The 21,438-nt window shown below is 37.0% G+C and overlaps 1 protein-coding gene across 2 annotated transcripts in view; it reads right to left on the reverse strand.

The window, feature by feature from the left end:
• The window catches only part of Cntn5 (contactin 5), a 1,138,775-nt gene that overhangs the window by 257,370 nt on the left and 859,967 nt on the right, over nucleotides 1-21,438 (reverse strand). For both annotated transcript variants that reach the window (XM_041657731.1, XM_041657730.1), the window contains one exon: nucleotides 1,454-1,635. In XM_041657731.1, coding sequence (XP_041513665.1) covers nucleotides 1,454-1,635 — 182 coding nt within the window. The remainder of the gene's footprint in view (nucleotides 1-1,453; nucleotides 1,636-21,438) is intronic.

Here is a 21,438-nt window from a genome sequence, read left to right on the forward strand (position 1 = left end):
TAAACCGTACAATTCTGGTTTAATTGTCCTTTATTGCCAATTTTTTTTTTTTGTAAAGAGGGTTAATACTTGATCCTGTCACTATAAGAATAAAATGCATTTCAGTGGGGGTATGGCAAACCAATGGTTTTCTCTTTGTTGGCTGATTGTCTTAATTATTTGCTTTAAGAAATTATGATCAGTTACAAATACTGAGTTTCATCCAAAATTAGTAACAGGTACACACACAGTCTAAAAGTTCCTGTCCTGGTACCCAAACACATCCTACAGGCTTTTCAGCACCTAGGAGTGTCCTTCTACCAAATGCTTTGTCCCATTCAGCCTTTCAGATTCTGATGGTTTTAAAGTCCGAAAGTTTTCAGGACAGAATGTGGTTGTCCTAGAATCCTCATGATCCTTTCTGGTTTTAGCGCTAATTTGAAGTTCACTTTTTTCCTAATTCAATGTCTTTGCTAGCATCCGGAGGAGTAAGAGGCACTTAGTAAACATGGATGGATGAAATTCTCATGGCACAATCTGCTGAAGGGATGGATTGCTGGAGGAGCTATTGAAGCCATAGAAAGGAAGGTTGAATGATGTTATCAACAGCATTTCCGGATTTTCTTGCAGAGTCCCGTGGCTGTGCATTTAGGTTTGCAAGAGAGGCAGTCTTGAGAAACAGAGTGACATGTCCATGATGACTCAGCCATGGCATTTCCAGGCTCTGTTCTTCTGGCTGCCCTGGATTCCTGTGTCCCTCTCCTGATTCTTTTCTTCAGCTGGGGCATAAGCATATTATCATTTACCGACCTGTGTAGGCTCATGTGAAAAGTGGATATATCTGACCCTTAGGGGCCAATGTGAGCATGCAAGCCTTCTGAACTCCACAATCCACTTCCTACATCGCCCGGAAAACAAACACCCGCAGGTAGCAGGAGCTGTTTGTCATATGGACGTATTAGTTCAGACCAGAGCTCAGCAAACTTCTCAGAACTGCTGGATAGCAAATATTTCAGTCTTTGCAACACAACAGGTCCCTGCCTCCACTTAATTCCGTGAGAGCCAAGCAAATGCTGAAATAGAGCATTTACAAACAAATGGATGTTTACCCAAATCAGCAGCTGGGCAGGAATTGATGCACGGGCACAAAATTTTGACCCCTGTGATAATCCAAGGGCTAAAACAAGTTAAACATAGTTAATAAAATAAAACTTTAACTTATCAGATAATAGTAGTTAGTACCAGGTAAAGGTCTAATTTTCTGGATATAAATTCTCAATCATCTACACAGAGGATGACAATTCCTTGTTTATTTTCACGTGCAGGCTCATTCTACACGAGGAAACTAAATCAAAGAAATGCGGTTTCCAGTTATCACTTGGATTTTCAGTGTCAGGTAAGCAATGTTCAGTTCAGTTTGCATTTTCTATCTCACCCTCGGGAGGAAAGCCTCATGGTTTTCTGAAGCACTTACTGTATATCTGCAGCTGTCCACGAAAGGAGTTTTTTCCACGGGAGTTCTCAGCTGTGCATTCATATATTCCAGCATCATCTAACTGCAGGTTGGGGATCTCCAGCACAGCCTGGGATTTCCGCAATCTGGACTTACTGGGAATGTAACCGTTAACCTTCATCCAAGTGATTGTTGGAACAGGACTACAATAGGGAACAGAGGCACTGTTAATATACTTCCCGCTATTAGAAACATAGATTCAGTTATCTGGTAATTTAAGCACTTAATAGGCTGAGCTCAATGAAACGTAATCACAATTAGGGCCGAGTGCCAGTGGATACAAGTCGCTTTCCACATGGTTGTGAAACCATCAGGGAACCAAGTCCTTCTCTTTCAGACTTCCTCAAAGCCTCAGAAAGCCTGCACTATTATTTTCTAAATGTAAATGATGGATTTTTAAGCAACAAATAGACTTTGGTGAATTTGCCAACAGTTTTACAGCAGGAGTCCAACAAAAGAGTTGGGAATTAAATAGAGAAACTTTTCTGCCTTCATCTGCAGCATCTGTTTCCCATGGCAACAGTTTGTACAGCATTCCACCTGGTCCCTGCAGCACATTTCTTCCAACAGTAGCCATTTAGCTGTTTTTTCCTTCTTATTTAAAGCTTTTATATTTTCTATTTAATCCTAAAGGTTTTATCAGATAAATATTACCTGGCTTTTCCTCATTCATGGGTGCATGGAACTCTGTTATAGGAGTGTGTTGGTCAACTGTCCCTCTAGCTCACAGTTCATTTCATGCATCTCTCTCCTTTGGTGTCAAATGGAGACCCTGATCACTACACTGTTGCTTTCATGGTTTACGGGAGACATTCCCAAAAGCTGGATTAATGGTCAAAGGGCATGTCCATTTTTTATTTCAATAAGTACTGGCAGACACTAGCAATCCTAACAGTAATATATGATATGTTTTCCCTGTATCCTGGTCAGGACTATGCAACATTAATTTATTTTTAAAAAAACCAGCACAGGTTCAAACCAGAAAAACATTCCCAGCATTAAGAAAGAGAAGTGGACACGAAGTCATATTCCTGACTAAGACACTATAGTAATACCCACTGGCGAAAGATAATCAGTTTCTCCAATAGGGTATCTGAATTCCAATGCAGGCCCTATGGCCAGAAGTAGTTCACCAACACAAGAAGACTCTGTGCCTTCTTCTTTTGTTATGTTTAGTCTCACTGCATTTTTTGGTTTAATTGGCTTTTTTTAATTTTTGTTTTAAGAGAGAAAGAGAATGATTCAGGTGAGTAAGGGATGTACAGGGGTCTGGGAGCAACTAGGGGAGGGAAAATAACATGAATGAAATATATTGGAGGAAAAATATTTAAAAATAATTTGTTTCTAAAAATACTCAGTAGATTATATATACATGTGTGCGTAATATACACACATGTGCAAACATGTAACAATAGCAATTGAAAAGGACATCAGGAATTTGGGAGTGAGGCATGATGCAGATGTCGTGCTCATGTGTGACATTATCAAAAAAAAAGCATGAAAACAGAATGTGTTTCTCAGCAATTCTCCCCTCTATCTTGCCCTTATCATATGATGGCTCATGCTCATAATAGGCTCTTGGCACTTTGTATGCATTTGTAGATGGAGAGGGCAGGGTTTACACAGGAAATCACCACAGCCTTATGCCAAGTGCCTGTTTCCCCTGCAATAGAGAGGCCATCTTCACTGATGAAATTATATAACAATATTTAATTTATCTTTATTTCTATGCTGACTTCTCAAGATTAGCAATCAAAAATTGCCTTTGAATTATTAAAAGTTTCAGAACAGGAAAATTATAACTAGCATTGGTGGGGTGGTTGAACATTGATTTGATTCTACACATAAGTTACTATTAAATGAAATGGAGACCTCGAGCTTCTTGATGCCGAGAATATTTTATAGGCCTTTGGGATCTCCTCTCTCATCTATGCTGTTCATGACAGCTAAGAACAATCTAAAGAACTTCTGTTATTTTCAAGTACCTTGTTTATAATCTAGCTTGATACATTCATTTTTTTTTGGTCAGGACTTAGCATTAAAAAATGCATCTCAAGATACTGTAAACTTCTCATTCATTTAATATTGTAATATTATCCAACACACAATTCTCATCACAAAAATCTGCAAATGGAGTTGTCTCTCAGAAAGAGGGCTGGGTTAGGCTATGCTGGAAGAATGAGTAGAAATATCAATTTTGACAGAAATGCGAAGAACAGTTATTTCTGTCTTATTGAAGATGTGTTTAAATTTTATTTTTTAACCACACTTTGAATTCCTGTGTGCAATAAGCACAGGAACTTAAAGCAGCTAAAGGATGTTTAAAGTTTGCATTATTTTCTTATTCACTTGGCTCAGAAATATCTATCAGTAACAGAAGATTATGTGAAGCCACACTGAAATTCTGACAGGGCTTTGTGCTAGCACTGTCAAAGAGGCAGGATGGATAGTGCCTGCAGATGTAGTTCTAAATGTGAGGTGCGTGGCGGGTGAACTTTAGCCTTCGCAGAAGTCATTAAGGCATTTCTTAAAGATCATTTGATACAGATGATGAAGTAATGTGTAGAATCTGTCAAGACAGAAGGAGGGCTTAGCTGTAAAGATTTAATGATTTCCAAAGGAAAGTACTCCCCAGCCGCAACTAGCTATTCACAGACAAATTGTAGGTCTGTCTAATGGAGCTTCCTATTTTCCTTGCATAAGTCACAAGTGAGACATGAATTTTACATCGGATGTGGAAATACATACAGTTATGGCTCCTCTGTGATTTGCACAAAAAAAGAAGGAGCACTGTATACCTCTGATGGAAACTGAGAGACCCAAGTTTTATAACTTTTCTCTAAGAAAGCACATAAAAAACCATCATAAAAAATAGCTATTGAGCCAAAAGATTTTTTCTTTTTATGGTCCTATAGCTCAAAGAAAAAAAAGGAACAAAATCCAGTTGTTAATGTGGTTGATTGTTGCACATTTACATTTTATGTAAAACTGTTGAAAGCAACCATTTTCTTTGTAAAATCTTAAAGAATTTTGGGGGATGTTAACCTAAGTCCACATCCTTGCTAAAGGCAAAATGCAAAGGTGTTCCCTGGAGACACAGGGATAGAGCATCACAGCCATGAGTACTAATTGGCCTTCAAAGAAAAGAGCTAAGTGCTCCTGTCTTGTTTACCATGAATCTCTTTACTTAATGATTCTTCACTTGAAATGTGTGATCAAACAGCAGCTTATACCCTTTCTACAATACTAGCTACGCTGAGGACTTAAGACTCAGTTCAGAATATGTACCATCATGATAATTATTTTTGGCAAATAATTTAGGTTAGGAACAAACGCTTAGTTGTTATAGTAGATGGTGGTCTGCTGTAGTTTTTATGATTTTCTTATTGTTTTAAAATTTTGCTATTTTTTTTTCATTTCAAATGGTCATAGGGAATGGAAGTAGTTTACCCCAGAGCCAGGCATCTGTGACACACACACAAAAAGTAAATCTATCTGTTTCCTAGATGTGGTTCTGTCCAAGAGCTTCCTACCCTTCAGGTCTGAGAAAAGCCTTGTGATCTGGAAAGATGCTTAGAAGCCAGCAGAATCACACATTTTCAGACAGATAGCTGAGGGGAATTTCTGGATTAATACTATAATTATTCATTCATTTTCACTTAACTGTTTTATTCAATATATCTATCATGAGGTGGGCTTTATAATAAATTGAGGTTACAGTAGTTAACCTGACTGCATGGAACTCTTAGAATACTAAGTGTGATTGATGTTAAGCATAAAGACAAAACCCACCTAACTTAACGTAGTGAGGGTCAGGAGCTGATTTTACTAAGGTTGGAGTAATGAGCAGTAATTACTCAGGCAGAAAAAACAGATAAAGATATTCTAGAGAGAATAAAGAGACAGCCTACTTCCTGGAGTTCTGTGAGAAAACTGCTTGAAGTATGAAATAGTAATCATTATAGCTGTTAATTCATTGGCAGTAGGGTGATGAGGTTGAAGATGTATATAGGAACGTAGAAGTGAGCAGGAAGCGTCATGGATATTGTCTTCATGTAATTAAGTTTTCCTAACAACTACAAAATTACGATCTCCTCTAAGTATGAAATAGAGGCTTTTGTTAGAGTTTACCGTATCACTGAGCGAATGGCTGTGAGTGAGTGAACATTTCAAGTGTGCCAGTTAGATGCTCTCTCCCAACTACTCAGTACTACCATTGCAGAGTTCAAGCAGCCACAATCAGTAAATGCATCAATAGAGGGGACTCCCTGCACTCGCCAGTAAACTTGGTGCAAGATACCAGTGAACAAGACATGGTTCACAGTCTGAAAGTAGGTTAGGAGACTTGGAAAGAAATCTGCATGAATGATCACTGGAGTGTAGAAAAGTAAACTAGTAGGATTAAGCAGTGAAGACAGCACAGATTTCAGAGATAGAATTCAGGGGGCTTGATGCTGTCTAAAACAGAAGAGTGAGAAAGATAAATGATAAATAAATAGATGGATAGATAGATGATAGATAGATGATAGATGATAGATAGATGATAGATAGATGATAGATAGATAGATGATAGATAGATTGATGATAGATAGATGATAGATAGATAGATAGATGATAGATAATAGAAGATAGAAGAAATGTTATTTCTTGATTTCTTGCTTTTGTAACTAGATGCTAACAGGATGATAATAACAGGATCTTTATTATTTTTCAGACTTTAAGTACTGTGTATACTTTAGCTGATTATGTCATAATGATTCTATGAAATAAGAATTAATACTTTACCCAGTTTACATATTGTATGTTTTATATGCATATATGAGTTATATATTTATATGAATTATATATATGCGTTATATATATAACTTGACAGTGAACTCTTGTTAAGACTAGAGAAATGGAATTATGCATAAATAAATATAAGAAGAGCCAATATAAAGAAAATCTTTGAAAATAAAAGTTAACAAAGCAGAGACATTGCTAAGAGCAGGAGACACGACAGAGAACAAAGACTGGTTTGTATTTTGTATTTGATTCTTATAGTTTCCCTTTAATTTATATTCAAAAGATTAAAGAGGGAAAGTTTGTAAGGTGAGAGCTTTATAGATCTGGAGTCAGCAAATAAAGTGGCCGTTCTGTTTTTGCAGTGATCCTGGATATTGCCTGCTGCAGCTGCAGTGGAAGGGATGGTTGAGTTAGCCACTGTGAAGACACTCAGTGGCAGGCAGCATCAGAGCCAAACTAGGGCTCAGGCACACATATCCAGTTCTGTAGTTTTCTTCCTTCTATATTGAACTTGTCAGCTTCATTAGAGACACATAGATAGAAGGTGAAGCCAGAGATAGAGATGCCCATGGTTAGTGGGGTTGAATTTGGCTCCAGACACAACGAAGTGAAATGGTGAGCAGATAGAACAAGAAAGCAGGCAGGAAGTGTTCTAAAAGATTTTGTTCTTGCAGATTTGATGTAACCACTGCATACAAATGCAGTCTGTGGCTACAGAAAATCTACACAATGTATCTTACTCTATTTCACTTTCCTCTCTGTCTCCTGGTGAATACAGTTTTCCAAGTTTTTCCAGAAAAGCTGAATCATTTCCCAGTACACCTCACAGGTCTGATGTTTATAGATTGAGATGGAACACAGTTTGTCTAGGCTCATTGCAATTTGTTAACAGAGAAAATCCAAGAATCTTCAGCAGGAAGTGGGGATGGAGCTTGTAGCTTACATAGAAGAAGAGTATGCTTTACACCCACACACTCGTGACTATCCACTTCCCTTAGTAACTCCCTGCTGAACTTTCAAACTGTTTCACCTGCAGAGGGCATAACGTTTCAAGTTCAAACTCTTTAGATATGTTGCAAACAGTAGTCATTCTGTTAGGACGAAAGGTTAGTTAAGATTTGAAGAGCCTTTTCTGTCACCAAAATGGTGGAAGTGAAGAGGTTCATTTATTAAAGATTCATATCAAAAATTTTAATTAAGAATGTAATGGTATTTTCATTGATATTTTTATATTGCTTATGCCCAGTTTTAGTTTCAAGAACTACATAACAATCACATAAAAATTTCTCACTTAGGAAAACTGGTTGCCAATTTTTCATTCCCAAACATGGGCCATAAGAAGCCAGATTCCATATTTGAAAGTACTGTTCGTTGATGTGTGAATGTCATAAGTGTACACAGCATATTTATGTGCATGTCCTGGTCTGATGCGGGAAGCTGATACAGCAATTGCAGCCCAAGTCCTGTCTTAAGAGTCCAAGAGCTTTTCCTTTTCTAAATACATAATCGAAACAAATCCAGTGGATTATATTTACTCTCATGGTAACACTGAGAAATATTGTTTTCTTCTTAGAGTACTGCATGTTTTGTTAACAAAAAACTAGACACGACCTCATAGATGTTTCTTGGTATTTATGCTTGCAAATGTATTTTTAAAAATCGCTTTCCCTCCAGAACATTAATAAAAACTAAAGCATAACTGTTATTTCTATCCATTTTCTCTTTGGTCTCTGTCAAGGCATAGATTTGGCATCATTTATATTTCAAATAGCATTTAGTGAAATAAAGTATAGTTTTAAAATCACCACTATACTTTAATATGAAAAGTATGTGTAATATAAAAATAGAATCCTTAACATTTAAATAGGCAGATTAATTTACTCTTTCTAATACAGTCGGACACACTCAGAATAACTACTGTTTCAGAACATTCATAAGGCAACCATTCTAAAACAAGTTATCTTTGACTCGCTTCCAGGCCCAAATTCTTAAACTCTGATCAAAGTTTAGTCACATTGTATGATTTGTTATACAGAACTCCAGGAATACACACCAGATCCCATGAATTTTTCCAAAGAACATAATGAAGAAAAAAACTCTCTTCTGATCATGAACAGCAAGAGAAATATTGCCACCTATGTCCACACCCACCAGGGAACCCTGCAAGCTAGTGCATATAAACCCTGCAGCCAGGAGTGCAAAGATGGATAATCTACTGTTATTTCATAGAGGTAGGGATTTTATACCTACCTCTGTGACTTCATGAAGAAGTCTTGGCACTTATTTAATTTCTATCCTGGGTCATAACTCATGGAAAGATTGTGTTTTGAAAGTGTGGTCTTCCAGGCTCTTGATCTGCTTGTGATTGTTGGGTAATAATGCTGTAAACTATGATTGATTGGCCATTTATTTTGTGTCAGGACTTTATACACTATATCATTTGTCTTTCACAAAAGCCCAAAAGTTGGCTTTATTTCCTCTCTTTCATAGGAAAGCAAACATATAATGAAATGATGAAATCTTCTAAACAAAATTAAAAAGTCACTTCAAAGTCATTATTGTATCTGTGCAATATACATCATCATGTAAATAATGTATTTCGTTTAGGGGTACATAGAAGCAGAAAAACAAGAAAAGAAGGGCAATCAAGCATCCCGATGACGTAGCATACATGTAGCTTTTGTGCAAAAATGATTATAGAGTTCTTTGGCAAACGTCAGTCCCTCGGGTGGATGACGTCATGCTAACAAAATACTCCTTTATGAAACAGAATGCTTTCGTTTTCACCTACACTTCAATGAATGCATTTCTTGTCCAGAGCTGTATATTTGCTTTTGTTTAAACACTGCAGAATGTATATCATGCAAGGTAGCTTGATTATATTGCACAGATTCTTTTTATTATTTTTATTTATTTATTTATTAAAGATTTCTGCCTCCTCCTCCCCACCACCGCCTCCCATTTCCCTCCTCCTCCCCCAATCAAGTCCCCCTCCCTCATCAGCCCAAAGAGCAATCAGGGTTCCCTGCCCTGTGGGAAGTCCAAGGACCACCCACCTCCATCCAGGTCTAGTAAGGTGAGCATCCAAACTGCCTAGGCTCCCACAAAGCCAGTATGTGCAGTGCAGGAGGATCAAAAACCCATTGCCATTGTTTTTGAGTTCTCAGTAGTCCTCATTGTTCGCTATGTTCAGCGAGTCCGGTTTTATCCCATGATTTTTCAGACCCGGGCCAGCTGGCCTTGGTGAGACAATGGGGATGTTCTATCGGGAACGCACAGATTCTTATCTATTTTTTTCCAGACCCCACATGTGAGCCTAAAGCCCAGTACAGTGAAGTTCAATGTACAACGTGGAGCCATTTGTAAGACTGACACTTGCCCAGGTGGTTTGCACAGAACTCAACATTTTGAGGGACTCTTTCTTAGAGTCACATTCAGAAAACTCTGTAATAGTCATATTTATAAAATATAGAAAATAAGTAGATATTGAACAATTACTGAACAGATAGCATCAATCATTACTTTGGTCTAGAATAACATTAGTAGGAGGACTGATTCCCATTAGTTACATATTTAAAATTAACATTACATATTAAAACATTTTGACTTTACAAAAATATCCCATGAAAAGTTAAATGGTATAGATAGCCTAGAGTCACTCCATGGATGGGTTTAAATTAATTTTTTGGTTGTGAACCTAGGCTTTAACGGCTGAACCATCTCTCCAACCGTAGGTTCAGACTGACTTGGTCAATATGCCAAGGTTTAGTAAGTACCATTGCAACCTTACATATTTCAATTCATCATTTTTAAGAAATCCGTGATTGCAAAGCACACACTATTTTAGGATCACCAAGAAAGAAAGTACCACTGATCAGAGGAGGGTATCTTTGTATTGTGATGAACATCCAGGCTTGCACATGGAGTCTGTCAAACTTGTGTTGTCTCTCAAGAGCGCAGGACTAAGTGTAATGAAACTACATAAAGTAGAGTTGGGAACATGCTCCCTTTCTATGTGGCACACATTCGTCCTTGCCACAAGTCTTGAAAGAGATGCATTTCCCTGCAGGGATATATAAAACAAGTGACCTGATTTTATAATGCACCTTCCTTTGAGAAAACACCCATAAATAAGACATTCTAAGTGTTTTAATGTAGATTGATTCAACTCCCAAAAGAAGTGAAAAGTAGGGAATAGGAAAGGCCAAGAGTACTTATTATTTGTTCAAGTTATATAAAACAGCAGCAGAATCAAGTCCCCACGAAGGATTATCTTAGCATCTAATGGTATTAATTAGATGGAGTCATTTCTTGTTTAAAAATATATGTTATAAGTATCTGTCTTAGAACTTATTTTTGGGTATATAGCTGTAACTAAAAAGAGCAACAGGTCACAGAGGTTATATGGATGAGTAATACTGAATATATACCCTACAGTCTGTTCCAGTTGCACTGTGGCTATGACAGAACACACTGATCTGTAGCATCTTGGGGAGAAAACATTTATTTGGCTCACAATTCAGGTCACAATTCATCTTTGTGGGAATCAGGGCAGGGAGTAAAGGCGGGAAAATGGAGACAGGCATCATGAAGGAACACTGACTGCTCTCCGACTCACTCTTCCTTTCCCAGCCTGCTTTCTTGAACAGTTCAAGACCACCTGCCCAGGAAATGATACCACCCACAGTGAATAGGACTTTCTTACATCTATTAAGATAATCAATGAAGTACCTCACACATGAGTCCACGGATCAACCTGATGAAGACAGTTACTCATCTGAGACTATCTTAGATAACTCTAGGCTTTGTTAAGTAAAAAGTTAATCCCAACTAGGATGTAGATTACTTAGAGATATTCTTTCTATGGAGTTAGCTATTAATTTGAACACATACAAACCCACAAACATACACAGACGTTTTTCTCTCACACAAAAAATACATCAAATCTAACTACAGCAAGCAAACAAATCCACATAATATCTATATTTGAAAATTGAACACAGGAAAAAGAACAATGAACATAAAAATATATAAAAATTAGAAAAGGCAACTTCTACTTTCCTGCTCTATATAATAGAAAATACTTAGTGAAGGGTCATGAAAAACAATGCAGTGATAAAGGAACCATAGCACAATTCAGAACCACTTGAATTATACATTGTATATAGAGACACTTATTTAATTACATATTTTAGTGGTGCAAATAGAATTTTAGCATCAAATATGAAGAGGTAGTATCTAATGTCAAAATAGTAGGAATTCATAAACAGTATTACAAAGGCAAATGCAAGCTTGCTAATGTTCTCTATAACATACAGGCTTAGTTATGTGTTCAAGACCGTCTCATCATTCACCCTCCCTTCCCATCTCTCAATGGCATTTGTTTACAAGTTGCATGACACCCAAAGCCAAAGACATATCGATGCCCCCAGCTTGTCAATTGGTAAGAACACAAAGAAACCAAGATTTTTGTGTCCTGCAGCTTAGCATCAGAAGCACAGACAAATACTAAATCCATACAGATGAGAAACATCTAAATTTCTGAATAAGCCCTGAAATGGGAAAGAAAAAATAATTTCCACACAATAATGACAGAATAGGTATACTGCCTTTTAAAAACAATCCACAAACAAAAAAACTAAAGAGGCAAATGGGCCTGTCTAAAACTCCTCAATAAATCTCAGATGTAAATACTACGATGCTGTTAAACATCATTTAGTTTTTGAAATCATAGGACCATAAATGTACTAAAAATCATTTTTGTCAATAATTTTTATGATTAGTAAAATTATCTTAGAAAGTACAAAATAATAATGACAATTTAATTATAAATTAATTTTAACACTACCCTAAGAAGAGATGATTTTAATCCATTACCTTGCAATGACTAGACAGTTAAGTTCTATAATGATGTCTGCTCACTTTTCTCTATTTCCTTGATATGAATCTGCTAGATAAATATTATTCCTAGAACTTGGGCCTGCAGGAGCAGACACAACTGCATGAGACCCTACTGTGAGACACAAGTTCTGAGAACTTTTTGACTTCAATTTTCACAACTTTAAGGCCTACTCATGCTGTCTCCAAATCAGAATTTGACTACCACAGAAGTTTATCCCTGGTTTGCTTTATAGTAATCACTTCTTGTGTTAATCAACAAATGCTCATCAGGCAGCAGTATCAGGGATGTATTTAAGGCATGCTTTTCCCTATAGAGCAGATGAAGATGAGCAGGAAGACAAGGACAAGACAACTGAAGCTTTTCAAGGGGCGGAGGGCAAGTCACTCGTCATAACTGAAGATTCTGCCAGCAGATGTTGGCTGAGGGTAGAAAGCTGTGACTAGGGTGGATTCTGGGATCCCAATAAGGACCCATGAACTATCTAAAAGGGACCGAATCATACCAACTAAACCAAATTAAGAGATGAAGCATGATTTAACAATCAAACTAAAAGACCCAAATAAATATCAGGCTTTCTTGGATGGAAGTAATATAAAAACCAGGAGCAGCACACCACAATATAAACTACATATCACAAGATCTTTAGAAAATAATATGGAAGTTCCAACAGTCAACTCAGTGTCACCAGGGGAAATTTTGAAAGTAGATCTGCATCTTCATTGACAACAGAGGTGTAAAGGCTAACCTTATTCATCAGTAATATACCTGATCTGTGTTTTTGATGAATAAAATGAATTGGAAGAAGTAAAGGTGAAGGTTTAGCAAAGATCAATGTTGCCGGATTGTCATGAAACAGTTACTAAGGTTAAGAAGAAATATTGCTTAAAAGTAGGGAAGCTAAGTTGATTTTCATCACTATATATTCAGATTCTCGGTGATTGAAATCTTTAAAAAACTAGAATTGAAATCATTTTACTTATCTACTTCTATTGGTTCCCACTAGAAGAAATAATCATTGAAGAGAAAATTATTCTTTTTAGCAAGAGTCTCAGGGAGATCTAGAGTTAGTGTCTACATAATACTAGAGATTCAATACTGTAAGATCTCACCAGGGCAAAGCTGAGGATAAAGCCCTGCGTTGGGAATTGGGAGACTTAGTTTTATGGCTATAGCTTTTAAATTGGCTTTGCACATGAATGTATGATTCACTAATAATACATATCTTAATTTCCAACTTCATGTCAAGCCATTCCAAGTGTTTGATATATAATATTTTCAAATTTCAAAATGATGATCTTTAGTGATTACCTGCTGTGGCTGTCATAGCTTGACTAATACCAATGTGGTAAAGATTGTTAGGAAACATTTTCAGTCTATGACCAGCTGTTGGGATAACACCTTATCTGATAGTTCATTTAAACAAAACCTTAGATGGTGACAGAGACTTAAATAGTCCCAGGTAATTAACAGTTGAAACAGAAAAGTAATTGATTGTCCTTGAAAAAAAATTACAGGAGGCACATGTGGACAGGGTGAATTCAAATCTTAATTTCTATTCATACTGCCTCCAGAATTTCCCCTACAGGAATATTAATGCAAAAGGAAGATATTATCTTAAAATGGATATTTTTACCACATAAACCAAGTGAAAAATTAAAAACTTATGTGGAAAAAGTCTCTGAATTAATTATAAAAGGAAAATTGAGACTTTGTCAACTAGCAGATATAGATCCAGCAGAGATTATAGTGTCTTTTAATACTGATGAAATTAAAAAAAAATATGGGAACACAATGAACCTTAGCAAAGAGCTTGTGTTAATTTTTTAGGAGAGACTAATAGCAATTATTCCAAAAGTGATATAATTAACTGTATAAAGAAAACAACTTGGATCCGTTCCCCACATTGTATAGGATGCACCAATAACTGGAGCCTATACATTCTATATTGATGCAAATAAATCAGGAAAGGCAAGTTATAAATCAGAATATTTAAGTAAGGTAGAGCAAAGCCCTTATACTGTCCAAAAGGCAGAATTTTATGTTATTCTCATGGGATTTTAAAGAGTCTTTTAATGTAGTTACTGATTTACAATATGCAGAAAGAATTGTCTTACATATTAAAACCACTGAATTTATACCAGATGATACAGAATTGACTCCATTATTCATACAGGTTCAAAACATAATCAGGAATAGGCTTTGTCCCATATACATAACAAACATCTGATCCCATACAGGTCTGCCAGTCCCTCTAGAACAAGGTAATGCAGAAATTGATAGATTATTGATTGGAAGAGTGTTAAAGGCCTCAGAATTTCATGAGAAACATCATGTTAATAGCAAAGGTTTAAAAAAAGAGTTTTCTATATATGACAACAAGCTAAGGAGATTATAAAGAGATGTTCTACTTACTCTTTCTATAAACAAACACTGCTACCTGCAGGAAGTAACCCAAAGGTATTCAAAAGAATGAAATCCCACAGATGGATGTATTCTACTTTGCAGAATAAGGAAAATTAAAACATGTATACCACACCATTGATACTTATTCAGGTTTAGAATGGGCAAATGCTTTGAGCTCAGAAAAGGCTGATTTAGTAATCACACATTTATTAGAATATTAACCTTCATCAGGTGATGAATGGAGACAGAGACCGAGACCCACATTGGAGCACAGGACAGAAATCTCAAGGTCCAAATCAGGAGCAGAAGAAGAGAAAGCATGAGCAAGGAACTTAGGACCATGAGGGGTGCACCCACACACTGAGACAATGGGGATGTTCTATTGGGAACTCACCAAGGCCAGCTGGCCTGGGTCTAAAAAAGCCTGGGATAAAACCGGACTTGCTGAACATAGCTGACAATGAGGACTACTGAGAACTCAAGAACAATGGTAATGGGTTTTTGATCCTACTGCACTCACTGGCTTTGTGGGAGCCTAGGCAGTTTGGATGCTCACCTAACTAGACCTGGATGGAGGTGGGTGGTCCTTGGACTTCCTACAGGGCAGGGAACCCTGATTGCTCTTTGGGCTGACGAGGGAGGGGGACTTTATTGGGGGAGGAGGAGGGAAATGGGAGGCGGTGGCGGGGAAGAGACAGAAATCTTAAATAAATAAATAAATAAATTATGGCCATCATGGCTATACCTTCACAAATAAAGACAGATAATGGTCCAGTGTATGTCTCTAAGAAAATGAAACAGTTTTTTGCTTATTATAATATAAAGCATATTACAGCAATACCATACAATCCTACCGGTCAGACAGTTACAGAAAGATCAAATTGAACTATGAATGATATGATAAACAAAAAGAAAGGGATGGGAATGGTACAGGACAATTCTATATTCTGTCAGTTATATTTTAAATAAATGCTGATTGCCTGGTAGCCAGACAGGAATTATAGGCAGGAAAACTAGATGGGAAGCAGAGGTGGGACAATGAGAACAGGAGTATTCTGGGAAGAAGAAAGCTCCTTCCCTAGTCCTGTGCAGACACCAAAGAAGCAGGATGTGACCTACCCCGCTGAAAAAGGTACTGAGCATGTGGCTAACATAGATAAGAATAATGGGTTAATATAAGAGCTAACAAGAAGCCTGAGCTAATGGGCTAATCAGTTTATAACTTATGTAGACCTCTGTGTGATTTTCTTTGGAGCTTACCAGCTGTCAGAACTGGGAAGGACAGAAACCCCAATAAGCCAGCCCTCATGTTACAAGAAAATAGTCTACATAATGGGTTTTTTTTTTTTGACCCTGAATTTTCGTAACACTAATGAGAAAGGAACAACAATAGCAGAAAGACATTGGATAATAGAAAAGTCTTCTGGATTAAATCAACCAGTGTATTTCAAAAATGTGTTGGCCTCACAATGGAAGCCAGGGGATATTCTATGTTGGAGAAGAGGTCTTGTTCTTGCTTCAGTAGGAGAAGAAAAGTTATGGATACTTTCAAAAATAATAAAGACTTGGTTTGATTCTGTTGCTTTCATTGGTTAATTAATAAAGAAAACTGCTTGCCCTGATAGGTTAGAACTTAGATAGGCGGTGTAGACCAAACAGAATGCTGGGAGAAAGAAGCAGATTCAGGCAGATGCCATAGCTCTCCTCTCCAAGATGGACACAGGTTAAGAATCTTCCTGGTAAGCCACCACCTTGTGGTGCTACACAGATTACTAAATATGGGTTAATCAATATGTGAGAGTTAGCCAGTAAGAGGCTAGAGCTAATGGGCCAAGCAGTGTTTAAAAGAATACAGTTTCTGTGTAATTATTTCGGGTAAAGATAGCCGGGCGGCGGGAAGCAGCCCACCGCTCCTTCTACATTGATTTGAAAATGAGAAATCTCTTGAGAAAGAGAAATAAGGGCTCATCTACAGAGGTGATAACCAATCCGGTGGTAAGGAACCTCATAAGGGTTGGGGCAGGGTTCTGTTCTTATATTTGCAGGAAAATACTCATCTTCAACAAGTCAAGAGATCCTGGACATCTAGATGCCTAAAGAGGAAAAGATAATTGTCCAGATAGGCTCACCAAGCAAAGAGAATTATCACTTGTGAGGACATGTCATCTGAGGGTAAGGATCACTGAATATTAAATAGAAGTATAGTCATGATTCACTTAAAAATCAAAGCTGGACTTGGAGTTAGACAAACTTCTTTTTTTGCCAATCTAAATCTGGTTTTTATATTTATTTATTCTGCTTCTTAGTTAGGCCTCTTCTAACTAAATCCAAGCATGTTGTTAAAAGACAATTTCAGAGTTTCTGTCTCATGTCAGGAGCCATCTGGTGTGGGACAGAAAGAAGAAATAATTTAGAAAAAATTACTTTTCTTTATACCTATTTTTGTCTCTATCATACATTCCATTAAATATATGTTTTTATAAATAATGTTTATGTTTTCCACAATGAACAATGAATTTTCTTGCAATAATCTTTAATTTTTTAGGAAGAAGATGGGGCCCCCCAAAAACAACTCCATCTGGTTGACATGATGTCATAATTTTGATAGTGCAACTATAAGACCTGTTTTGGGTACCAACTGCTCAAGATGGTTCCAACTTGGTTAGCTGATGTGGTGCACCTTTTTTACAATGTTCTGGCCAGAACTCCAAATAGGAACCTAAGAAAAACCCTACCGAGGGCTGGAGAGATGGCTCAGTGGTTAAGAGCATTGCCTGCTCTTCCAAAGGTCCTGAGTTCAATTCTCAGCAACCACATGGTGGCTCACAACCATCTTTAATGAGCTCTGGTGCCCTCTTCTGGCCTGCAGACATACACATGGACAGAATATTGTATACATAATAAATAAATAAATAAATAAATAAATAAATAAATATTTTTTTAAAAAAAGAAAAACCCTACCGAATACTCAGAGACTATTTGCAGTTATGCCAGACAGCAATGTTGGAACTTAAGCATCATTTTACTCACACAGGATACACCATGAAAGATCTGGTTAACAGTGCCTCCATTCAGTTGATAGTAGTCTAGAGAACTATGCCTATATTCCCAAATATTGTTTATAAATGTTTGTTTACATTTAAAGAGGGATATGCTATAGAGATTTTCATTGGTATGAATCTTGGTTTATTGATACAAATTTAAGGTCAATTTTATTATATGTATGTTTCTCCTCTTGATTAAGGTGTTTTTGCAGCTCATTTAAAAATGCAGTGTATAATTAAGAACTATAGGTAAATAGAGAGTCATCTATAATGGGAAAGCTTATAATCAGGTGAGTTAGATATTCTAGATGGACAGAGGTGTATTTTAGATGAATAGGCATTCTTCAAGCTTTTCAAAAACTATATAATATGGTATTTAAAATGTTTTAGTAATTTAGGACTTTTCATGACAGTGAGACACATCTGCTCCTGACAGCACCTATCTACTTTGAGAGGAAGATGGGCACCGAATAGTCTCCTCACGGAGTCTGCTAGCCAATTGGGCAAGAAACTGCTCTTGCCTGAACTGCTTGATGAACTAGACATGTAGAACTCACAGAAAAATGACTGTTGAACTTGTCTAAAAATGAGATCATTCTTTCGGGGTTCTGCTAGATATTCTTCAGGACACAGAAGGAAACTACTGACAAACTGCCCATATAGCAAAATTGTCTTTGATATTTCCTGCTTCATAGAAAAGTCTACTGGATACTATGGGCCTGTAGCCTAAAGATGGATGACCCAACAGTACAAAGAATGTTGGGTGACTGTCCAGGCAGTGATTGTCTCTGTCAGTTCTAGAGTTTTGGAAGTTGCTTACAATGTACTTCCTGCTTCCTTAGGTAATATCATAGCCTTCTGGAGTCTTTGATGGAGTTGAAGAATAGATAATAATAACATAGTTTTCTTTAGTTATGATAAAAGATAAGTAGATATAAATATTGTAACTGTAATTCTGGCTTGATACCTTTTTTGTTATATAAAATTTTGCTATGTTAAAGTTAAAATTTTCCTTTTAATTTAAATAGAAACGGGGAAGTGTTGTGGGATTCCCCACTGTATGTTGTGAATACCATTGATGAATAAATAAACTGCCTTGGCCTATTGATAGGGCAGAACTTAGGTAGGTGGGAAAAACTAAACTCAATGCTGGGAGGAAGAAGGTAGACTGAGGAAGAAGCCATGGAGCTGCCACTGGAGACAGATATGTTGAAACCGTGATGGTAGACCACAAACTCATGGTTATGCACAGATTAATGGAGATAGGTTAAATAAAGATGTAAAAGTTAGCCAGTAAGAAGCTAGAGCTAATGAGCCAAGCAGTGATTTGAAGAATATAGTTTCTGTGTGATTGTTTTGGGATTCTAGCTAGCCAGGAAATGAGCAAGGGACCTCACTACAACAGTTCACAACGTTTACAGTTCCATCTTTTATTCATCCTGTACTGGTTAATTTAGGTATTGGGGCTATGTACCTAGGAATTATTTTGCAATGTAGCATAAGACAGGATAAAGATAAACTTCTTATTATAAAACTTTATAGCCTGTTTAAGAATGCCAGAATTTAAACATTTCTGACCTCGTAATTCACATACAAGACAGAACTAATCTAATGGAAACTGAAGGGAAAATGACCACAAAACCATAATACAAGTGAGCTAAGTAAAACTTCCAGATGCTTAGGAATTATCATACCACTTCCATCTATGATGTCCTGTCTATCCCAATATCCCTAATTGTCTATCACTGAGATATTTAATGGTGTTCAGAAGATTTTTCCCTAGGACAAAGTGAGACTTTACTCTCACTAACTGTTGGGAGTCTACAGTAAATTGAGAAACACCACGTTAAGAACTAGGAGAGCTGAAAATTATTCTAACTGATTGCAGGAGTCTACAGTAAATTGAGGCAACAGATACAGCGCTGGGAGAGCTGGTTTTGCCCCGTGGATTTCTGACTGCTAGGTTCTCACATATATCTAGTTTCTCTGCTTTGGCAGCTGCTCTGAGACAGCCCTGGTGAAGCTGTGAATGCAGCGACAGTTCACTATGAGTGTAAGTGTGAGCAATAAGCTGACCCTGTTTTTCCAGGAATGCACAATACATCTAAATAAAAGTGGATCAAAGCATCGCTTTTCTGAAGGCAGGCATTCCAGAGAAATACATGAATATTAAGGGAAGTAGCGTAACACATAGGCTGAGCTTACCTTTCTTGGTCTACCCATCTGTGTAGTGTGTCTCCCACCTACAGACTAGACTTGGCAATTTTTGATGTTTGGTAAAGTACCGTTACCCTTGAGTACCACTTGCAATGAAGATATATCTCTGGTCTCTGTATTTCTGAAGCTGGTTCCACTTCACAAAACACTTTCTTAACTCCTATATACTGCTTTCCAGTGAGATCCAAGCAGTTAATGATTCTTAGATCCAATAACTGACTCCTCTCCCTGATCTTCAGTCAACCCAATGATTAGGTAATTTGATTTTAGTCTGATAGGTAAATGTCCTATTAATAAAATTCATTTTTAACTCCAATAGTTGTTGATGATTGACCTTTATAAATAAATAGTATTAATAAATCATCAATCTGTAACTAAAGAAAAAAATTCTTTTGACAGCCACAGACTGTGGTATGCTTCAGGGGCACTATTCAGTCTTAGAGTACAAAGGAAGGCAAGAGGTGTCTTTTGAGACTATTTGACTAAAGACCAAGACTAATAAAAAATAAATTACGACAAAACTCAACTTTATTCATTAATAAATAGTACCATTTTATTTACAACAAATTTGCAAAAAGAACGGAAAAGGGAGAAAGAAATAAGGAAACAAAGAAAGAAAAAAAGAAAGAAGAAAGGAAGGAAGGAAAGAAAGAAAGAAAGAAAGAAGAAAGAAAGAAAGAAAGAAAGAAAGAAAGAAAAAAGAGTGCCCTGGCTTCCTAATAGGCATACGATGGAGTGTAGAAAGTATGATTTTAAACCCTACTAGAGAGATAAGCAGAAGCTAAGAGGGGCAGGGAGTCACAGGCACTTTTCCATTCCACCCCCAAGTTTCAGATGAGTGTAGAAATGTCATTATCATTAATTATCACACTAACTGGTTCAAGGCTTTTTTAGCACTGCTGATCTTATTGTATGCTAATGGCTGCATGAGAAAGATAAGGAACATGTAAAGTTTAATAAAAAAAAATAACTTTGCCTATACCTCTATTACCTGGAACTCTTGCCTTGCAGGTTTGCCCTGGGAGATAAACTGTAGAGCTTTGTATCAGCTGGCATTTTTATTACAGAGCAACCTCAAGTTTGCCCTTGTGCACAGGGGCAGCTAAGCACCACTGACCACATTTTACTCCTTTGTTGCTGGCTATTTGACTTATCTAGCTATCTTCCTGTGGGCAGCAAAAGGTCACATGGTGAAATAAAAACTGCCTGGAAAACTGCAGCTAATGTTTAATTGTGTGTGACGCTTTTCAGGGCCAGGATATGTAACCTGCATTTAAAGGTATTTGTTTGATGAAACCAGAAGTAATTATCCAGTCCTGCTCTGAAAGATCAGCCCTATTTCTCACCCTTGAATTCAATACAGTCAATATATTCAGGACCTTTGCATAGAAAAGCACTTCAATCAAAAACAAACAAACAAACAAACAAACAAAGTCAGCCTTATAAAGAAGACAGACACAGACAGCTGTCCCAGTGGGGCAGATTAGGTGATGGCATAGATATTTGGCAATATATAAACTATGAAGGTGAGAGATTAGCTCTAAAGGAAAGCATAGCACATTTAATGAAGAAGTGACATTTGATTTCAGCTTTGA

This window comes from Microtus oregoni, unplaced genomic scaffold (genome assembly GCF_018167655.1).
Source record: "Microtus oregoni isolate MIOR12 unplaced genomic scaffold, Mior012 000008F_ref0000371, whole genome shotgun sequence".
In the NCBI taxonomy this organism is placed as follows: Eukaryota; Metazoa; Chordata; class Mammalia; order Rodentia; family Cricetidae; genus Microtus; species Microtus oregoni.